At 40.6% G+C, this 8,943-nt stretch overlaps 2 protein-coding genes across 2 annotated transcripts; both read left to right on the forward strand.

The window, feature by feature from the left end:
• The first annotated feature begins 2,829 nt into the window (after window positions 1-2,829).
• Window positions 2,830-5,668, forward strand: LOC140937517 (uncharacterized). The gene is made up of 3 exons (XM_073387077.1): window positions 2,830-3,231; window positions 3,729-4,528; window positions 4,891-5,668. Exons 1-3 carry the CDS (start codon window positions 2,891-2,893, stop codon window positions 5,253-5,255), a joined length of 1,506 nt encoding a protein of 501 aa, XP_073243178.1. The 5' UTR covers window positions 2,830-2,890; the 3' UTR covers window positions 5,256-5,668.
• A 330-nt stretch (window positions 5,669-5,998) lies between these two features.
• On the forward strand, window positions 5,999-8,943 carry LOC140937975 (uncharacterized). The gene is made up of 2 exons (XM_073387530.1): window positions 5,999-6,110; window positions 7,584-8,943. Exons 1-2 carry the CDS (start codon window positions 5,999-6,001, stop codon window positions 8,477-8,479), a joined length of 1,008 nt encoding a protein of 335 aa, XP_073243631.1. The 3' UTR covers window positions 8,480-8,943.

An 8,943-nucleotide genomic window follows, 5' to 3' on the forward strand; every position in this document is an offset into this window, starting at 1 on the left:
CATCTTGTCCTATCACGGATAGAATGTTCTGATCTAAATCACACACGGGGTAAAAATTCAACCCAACACTATAGCCTCCGCTGTTGAATTTTCTGGCGGTTTACCTACAAAAAAAAAATCAAGCCGTCAAGCTTTTCAAAATCCAGTGTATGGATATCATTTTATTACTCTATATACCATAAAAATGCAGTGCTTTAGTCATTGCCCAGTTTTCAAGGGGTATTCCATAATAATAATAACAATAATCTTTATTGAGATGACTTTTTCATATAAAATATGGTTTTCAAAAAGGATCTCATAAAATTAAAAAAAATAAATGTCAGAAGTCTACCAGAGAGGCTGCGAGAATTTTATATTAATTTTTCGTTTCGGCAGCCAGTAGACAATATACCTTGTCACGGTTTTCGACGCCATCTTGACGAGTAGGCAAACGCATGAGAAATTACAGTGATTGTATGAGGATCTAATGTCGAATAATTTCCATAGAACGGCTGTTCTGAAAAAAATATGATTTGTAAACTAAAGCTTCACTCCTAAGGATTCTCCTGAAAAAGTTTGAGGGCGTTACATGCACTAGAAGACCTAGAACCACTTTTTAAAATTTTCTATACATTTGTCCGTAAGAAAGTCCCGGGAAAATTGGAGACAAATATATGGAAAATCTAAAGCAAGCCTCTAGAGAAATTTAAGCACAGGTATGCCCCCCCATTTTTTTTAGGGCAATCCTTTGCTTTGCTCTCATACAAACACTGTAATTTCTCACACGTTTGCCTACTAGTCAACATGGCGTCGAAAACCGTGACAAGGTCTATTCGTGAACCGAATATATTTTTAGTTGCTCAGGTGATTATAATTGACATTTTCTTTTTCTTTCTTTCTTTTTTGTTGTTGTTGTTGTTGTTTTGTTTTTTTGACAGGACATTATGTCACAGAAACTGTCACATACTCTCTTTATGTCGTTATGTAGTTGGCTCTGGTTATTATAATGATTGACATTTTCTTTTGTTCTCTTATTGATTGATTGACGGAACCTTGTGTCACACAAAGTGTACAATGTGTCACATACTCTCTTTTCCAAAAATATCCCTTGGGGGTGGTACTGGAGAGACTTGTGTGACCTGAAACAGATTGCGTGATTTTTTTTTGTCGGGGAGAGGGTAAGTTTCGTATCCCTTCGCGTGTCTCGCGGGGACCTCAGAGCGCTTAGCGGGGCTTTGACTGAGATTTCGGCGGGCGTTTCAAAGATCGGATCACTTTCGCGGGTTGTTTGAAGACTTCTTTGCGGGCACATGTGGACATTAAACTCCCTTTCTCGTCCCTGGAGAGAGAGCGAGACGAACACGAGTAGAAAAGAAACCTGGGAACAAAGGTTAAGTGGTTATAGTCTTAGATTGAGGGGTAATCTCAGATTTAGAACAGTCAATGACGAACAACAAATCTTCGACCTCAGGATCATTTACACAAATTGTGACTCGACAATAAATCTTACTATAAAGATTAGACTTCTTGACTCTCTGCACAAGTTAATATATGCTATCAAGGAAATGAATCTTACAAATGACAAATTATGCAAATGTAATATCTGTTAAAAAATAGTTACTTAGTCAGTTTGCTTTACTCTTATCTTACCGTGTGTTAATAATATATCTTTGCTGATCGTGCTGTATTTAATATATTGTTATTGATACCACATTTATTTTGTTATCTGTTTTTCTAATTGTTTATTAAAATTATGATTTCGGTGGCATATCAGTAGTCAGCGATTAAGTAGCTATATTAAAGAAGCTCCGTACTGTACTCGTTGTTTATTAAGCCATAGTTCTCTAACTACATGCAGGTCTCTGGAAGTAGTTTAGTAAAATAAAAGAGGACCGATGTCGCAATTGACGTAATTGTAAACTATAAAGGATTCAAAATGGTTTAGGAAGGGGAAGAGAAATATGGATTGCACATGGCGAGGCCTCTTGTAAACGTCCTGCTACTTCCGTCTTAATTATACTCCAGCTTCACTGAAACTCGACTCTGCCAAGGCTTAGGCAGCGTTCACACTTGCTGCCCAAACACGGCGCCCGAGTACAGTAGTCGTCCGACACTAATATATATGAACACACTCTCTATCACGCTAGAATTTGGGCACGGTGCTTGTGTCCGATCGAGTGCAGGGTCGATACCTTGTACTCGGGCCAGCGCTAAAGTGGGCATCGCTTAGCTGACCTTACCTGTGTGCACACCTTCAGATGCAGTGTATTACTTTTCACAGCCATATATTCAAGCTACGCTCACGTCTGAACTGAAAATGGCAACTGACAGGTCGAAAGGGAGCAAATATGTACACAGTTACATATCGTGTACCCAAGATGTGAGCACAACACCATCTTGTGCCAGGACCCGGGGACACTAATACTTAGGCACCAAGTGTAAACAGCCCCTTAGGCAGCCGGCTTATTCTTGGTCCACTGGTACGGTGTCCGAGTAAAGTACTCGCTGGGTAATACTGAACACACAGTCTTTGTTTTCAAGTACTGTAAGCCAGAAATCAGACACGGTGCCAGTGCCCAAGTACAAGGCAGAGGCCCAGTAATGGCTTTAGAGTGGGCAACTGCTCCCTGCAATTGCGTGCACTCGTTGTCTGTTAGTTTTGACGCAAAATTCTGCTTTACGAACCGATCCATAATTTCTTTACGTTTCTAGATGGCGTCAGTCAGCTGAGGGCGAAATGGAGCAAATATGTTCGCAACCCACGCCTGTGTGCTTGGGCACGGTTACCGGGCACCAGGAATGAATTCTATCTTTAATTTTATGCAAATGCAGGAACAATATAACGTACACAAAATTCATATTTCTCTCTGCTTTATTGAGCACCAGAAGACACCCATATCCAGGCGACACCATGAAAATCACGAAAATTGCCCTTGCTCTTCTGTGTTTGACCTTTAATTTAGTATCGGCAACCCCCGTAGCAAGGAAGAAGGTCTTAATTCTGGGAGCTGGGGCAGCGGGAAGCACGGCCGCTAAGACACTTCATGACAAAGGAATTTCCGACTTTCTTGTACTGGAGGGGCAAGATTACATAGGCGGACGGATGAAGCAATCTCCATTTGCAGATATGAAAGTGGAGCTAGGTGCAAACTGGATCCAGTTTGCAGACGAAGAAGACAACCCACTCATACCACTGAGGAATACGCACAACTTGACGGGACATTTGTCAAACTTCACTAATGTTCGCGTGAGGTAATTAACATGTTTCTTGTCAAAACTTTCTTTCGTGCACGCGATCACGCAAACAGTTTAGTCAGTTTACCCCAGTATACAGGGCTAAAATCTCTCACATGAACACAAGACACCGAGACAGCCTCTGACAACCAGTCCGCTTTTTATGAACAGGCCCAAACTTTAAAAAAATTCTAATAAATGCATGCTGTGCAAGATAAATTGGTCCCTTGATTTATGTTATTATATCATTAGTCTCCGTTGTTCAGTTTGCAGATAACGCGCTCAGAGAACGAATAACTTGAAATGAATATTACCACCTTGGTATTTTGTTCCCTTGACTTGTTATTTCTACAAGATGCTCCTGCCTCAAACCTCCCTGGATAAGACACCACACGACGAGTCACGAAACCAAATGTAAAACGATAGAATCCGGGACAAGGGAATTCGGGATAAAGGAGCATTGGACTCTTACTCCTGGAAAAATCTGATTGTTGCTTTATCATTCTTTCTCTTAGAAACGATTCCGGGGTTGATATAACAGACATGACAGTATATAAAGAGTGGGAAAAGACCAAGGATAAATTGTTCAAGATGGGAGAAGAGAGGGGTGAGAAGGATGTTGCTCCAAGGGATATGCCCGCCTCCACAGGTTTAAAGATACTTGGCTGGAGGTCTAATACTCCTCTGAAGAAAACTCTTGCTTGGTTTGACATCGATTTTGAATACGGTGAAAGCGACCAGAAGGTGTCATTGAACAACATGGGTTCCCTTGGAGACGACCTTTTTATTACTGATCAAAGAGGAATCTGGACTCTCTTTAGCGATTTCTATTCCAGTTTTGCAGACAAAATATTACTGAACAAAACAGTAACCACGATCAAGTACGATGGCAATGGTGTGGAGGTCGCCACAGCTGGAGGTGAAATCTTTACTGCAGACTACGCTTTGTGTACATTTGGTAGTGGTGTTTTGAACCGTGGCTCAGTACAATTCAACCCTCCACTGCCTGGATGGAAGAAAGAAGCAATTTATCGCCTGAGGCCTGTTTACTACACAAAAATCTTCCTCAAGTTCCCAAGCGAATTCTGGGGTGATAGCGAGTGGATATTACATGTTTCAAGCCAAAACACAGGACATTTCCCAGTATTTTTCGATCTGGATCGTGCTGGGTTCTTTCCTGGCTCCAAGTCTTTGTTTACTGTAGTAACTGGAGATGAATCTCTAAGAGTGGAAGCACAAGATGATTCCAAAACGATGGAGGAGCTCATGGAAGTTCTGCGCAACATGTATGGACCCAGCATACCAAATGCCACAGGTACTGAAAGACGCGTCCAATTAGACCCTAATTTGCCGTCTAATAGGCACATTTCGTGAAATAAGAAGCGGCTTAGCTAGGAACGTGTTATCTAACAACAGCCCTTAACACCTGTTGTAAGATAAGAAGAGAAAGACTTCGTATAAATGACTTTTGCGTCTTATGTAAGACTCGAACTTATAGTACGCATGCGTTACTTTAAGATTGAGCGGTAAAAAAGATTCCTTCCTTAAAAATCCAATTTACGCACGTCTTTCACTTTTCAAGGTCTTCGAGCGTTATGTTTAAGCCTGAATAGATTTATGTCAGTCAACTTTCAAACTATTTTTGTTTTGTTTTTTTTGGTTTCCTTCCTCTATAAGAAATTGTGGTAAGCAAGTGGACGCAAAACCCATACGTCTTGGGTTGCTGGACAGACCCAGTCATTGGCACAGATTCCTCCGTGTTTGCCAACATGGCCGGTCGAGTTGAAAACTTGTTCTTCGCTGGTGAGGCTACTCAAGGCGATTGGTATGGCTACATACAGGGAGGTTATTACAGTGGACTGGAGCGAGCGAATGACATTGCTAGTTGTATTCAAGGCGGGAAGTGCCAACCTTATGAGCCAGCCACAGGCCTACCAGCAATCGTTAAAACAAAGGACTGCGTGAAGAGCAAAGCGTCAAAGATGGATGTGCTGGATGTCATCAGTTTGTTTCTTGGGCTTTTCATTTTTTGCTGTTTGTAGTTTCTTTCAGCCGCATTTTGGCTATATAACCTGGCACTTTTAATTCTGAAGACCGGAAATACCCCACCGCACATATGTTTAGTGCGTAATTAGCTTTTGTATGATTTTTTCCAAAAACTGTTTCTTAATTGTGTTTCCTTCCTTGTATTTCCTTATTACTCTATTGTATTACACGATTCCAGCAGTGACACCCCTCCATCTTGTTCGACCATAAAGTCCTTTCCATAGACAGAAAGGTCCACGAAATAAGTAAGGTTTATAGCACGTTTTTCAGGTGTTTGGATGACTTCAGCAGATCTCAAATAAAGTTTCCATTTGCTTGCCTGCACTTCCGATGCACTAAGCAGACTTGCTGAAAGATCCTTATTGTCCTTCCTTATTGTCTGCACTAGAATTTCATTTCGATCGTTTTCTGTTCATTTCTGAAAAAAAACAAAAGTTTCATTTCAGTTTTATTCATAACAATTACCTTAAAACTTTTTTTTTTGCTTATAGCAGGGACCACCGAGAAAGGTTGAGAGTTAAGGGCTAATTCGCAGTTGTAAGCGGGATCCGGAAAAATGCCTCCTTCCGTCCTTCTGTTCCCTGATAATTTTCTCAGACTGTTTCTTTGCGTATTGTAAGGACCGCGGAGGAAGGCGGGGGTTTAATCCGAACTTGAAAGAGCGAGCATATAGGAACTGAGGACTGGCGCATGCTTCCTCGAAAAAAAAAAATGAAATCAGTTAGGTTTCCTGATTCAAATGGTGACGGCGACCAGCAGCATTGATGGAAGAAAGCAAGAAGAGTCATACAAAAACAGAGAAAATGAAGAGAACAAAGAGAAAAGTGCAAAGTTTATAAAGTGGTTAACGTGTGAGCGAAAGAATTGGAACTGAAGTAACTTTAATAAGTTATGAATCTGATGACCTAAAATAAATCCAGGTAAAACAACTTTTTTGTGCCCATCTTAAAAAAGGGGAGGGATAAAACTTCCCCTTTCCAGCCCGTCCCTCTCGGCGGTCCTTGCTTTAGCTAACTGAGAAATTGTCAAATTCAGTCTGGACATTGTATCTGGGGTTTGCCGTTTGTCGTAAACGTGATCGTCTCTAAAGTAAAACTCTCTACGTAAAAAACTCTGGCAAGAAGATAATTTTTCGGTGAGGTAATTTTTTTGACGGCCATCGGTTGAAAATTTTCACGACTAAAACTAGAACTATACTTTATATGTAAAACCCCATTCAGGCCTCCTTGAATAAAGAATTCTACTTAGCTGAGCGTCGGAGCATTATAGCCCCATGCTTTTGCCCTGGCGAGGAAAGCCGAAGGAAATTCAAATACATTCTCATGGAAGAGGTTCAAAGCCTTAAATTCCATTTTCAGGACTTAACTACCAGATGAGACCTTATTTCGATCGACTGCCGGTGTAATAAATTCCTTACTGACTATTTATAAACAAACATTCATTTAATTTCATTCATCTCATCCTGCCTCATGATCAAAACCTGTCCTTGGAATAACTACTCCTATGGATGTATGGTTAAAAGTAATTAGTAAAATCCAAATAGTGGTGTATTATCAATGCTGCGTTCTGATTGGTTTAGCTACTACTAGGCTATATGTTATACACTGTAATTTTCAGGGAGTTATAATAACTCCTCTAGTGGGGCTAATTTAACTCCTTACAGTGGAGTTATTTTTCGTGGAGTTATTTTAACTCCAAAAAGGAGTTTAAAGAACTCTTTTTCAGGAGTAAAAGTGACCCCAGATATTGAGGAGTTAAAATAACCCCCAAAAAGGAGTTATCCTGTACCTAAAATTTTTACTTCACTTTCAGAGTTAAATTAACTCCAAAAAAAAGTAAAAACAACCCATGTAAGGGACCGGTCATTATTTATCACCTGGGGGGGGGGGGGGGGGGGGGGTCGGAGGATTTTGGGGGGGATCACTTGATTTTTAGGAGAACAGAGGGGGGGATCAGTCGTAACTGAGAGCCCAAAAGGGGGGGATCACTGAAAATTTTGGAAGGATTCAGAGGGGGGACCACTCAAATCTGCTTGAACAATGCCAGTTTGAAAGCATACAACACAAATGTGCCCATTCTGCTGGGAGATGATAGCATTTGCAATCTCAATTTGTTCTAACACAACTTTATTTAAAAAACGGAAGTCTGTCACACTGGCGAATATGTGCATTTCAATTTATATCGAGAAAGCTTTGTTTTAACGCTTTTATATTTTTCCTTTTATAACGTGCTCATGACTTAGCTAATATTCATCTTTAAACATGACAGGTGAATTCTAAATTGTGAACTATATAAACTTCTGATAACTGAAACATTGTAAAAAGCGTGTTTGTTTGTTTTTTCTGAGTTAAATACGTACCGAAATGCTTCAGAAAACAGTAAGGCCGAAATACCCGGTGCGGCATATCTTAGTAAAATAGAGAGTTTTATTGAGGACCACTACGTCCGAGGAGAGCTCTTTTTTGAATTTTGTCGGGATGCCTGCAATAAGCAAAGCGATGCAAGCTCCACACTCTGTTCCTGGTGTATCAACAACAGATGGGTGGGACCAGTAACAGAAAGAATCCCTCAGCCTGTGCCAGACAAGCAAAATCCCGGGCACTTTATGGATGTGTACGAAACGCCGACAACAGGTCGTGCTCCAGACGATTATCAACCGAGGAAATGTCTGAAGGACTTGTACGAACAAAACGCCATCTCTGCGGGCAATCCAAATACCATCGCTGCTTTCTGTGCAACCTATAGTGTCGAAGAAAAGCATGTCATTGAATACCTAGGCCATCTAAATGATATCAACATCAGGAAGGATATTAGAACAAGAGAGGCTAAGGAGAAAAAAAGGTTAGAAGAGGAACTAACATACAAGGACTACCAGTGGGGCATACTTATTGAGAATGGCAAAGTTGAAAAGCTGAAGGTGAGACAGCTCGACCTGTACCTTAAGGAACATGGCCTGACCACTGTTGGTATAAAGCTGGACAAGATAAAGGCAATTCGCTACCATTACTATCGACAGAGAAGTACAGGCAACGGGAATGAGTTGTCCAGCAGTGAGGAAGAGAGTGAAGAATCAGATACGGAGTTAGATGATGACGAGGATAGCGAAGATGATCTTGTCATTGCTGATCTCGATGAACAGTCAACTGTTCGTATGCCAGTTTTAACTTTTGTACCAGATGACCAAATAGCTGGAGTTACTGTACAAGCAAACACTGGATGAAAAAAAAAGGAAAACAAAAAGAAAACAAACAAAAAAACGAACAAAAAAAAATTATAAAAATGTGAGCAAAGCTACAAAGGCTGATCTATTACACTATAAATGAAAATAAAAAAGGAGACAGGAACAGTGGCCGATCCTAGCCCTTCCAGATGGCCGAATTGTCGCTAAATATGACCTGCTGATAGGGACTTGGCGGACTGCTATTTGGCACTCTAAAAAAAGTAACTTTGCAGTTTCAAGCACTGATTGCAGTTTCAAGCACTTTGCAGTTTTAAGCAAGATTGCTTGTATGTCAACTGAATTCAGATGTCTGGATCCAGACTAGAAAAAGACACGGATCAAGAGACCCTTTTAAAAAAAGACTGCGCGATAACGGCTTTATTATGCTGTAAGTACATCATAGTTAGAAATACTACCTGTATATGAACGTTTAAAACACTAAATATACACGTCGAAAGGTGAAT

The sequence above is a fragment of the Porites lutea genome, chromosome 5, assembly GCF_958299795.1.
Source record: "Porites lutea chromosome 5, jaPorLute2.1, whole genome shotgun sequence".
Classification (NCBI taxonomy): domain Eukaryota; kingdom Metazoa; phylum Cnidaria; class Anthozoa; order Scleractinia; family Poritidae; genus Porites; species Porites lutea.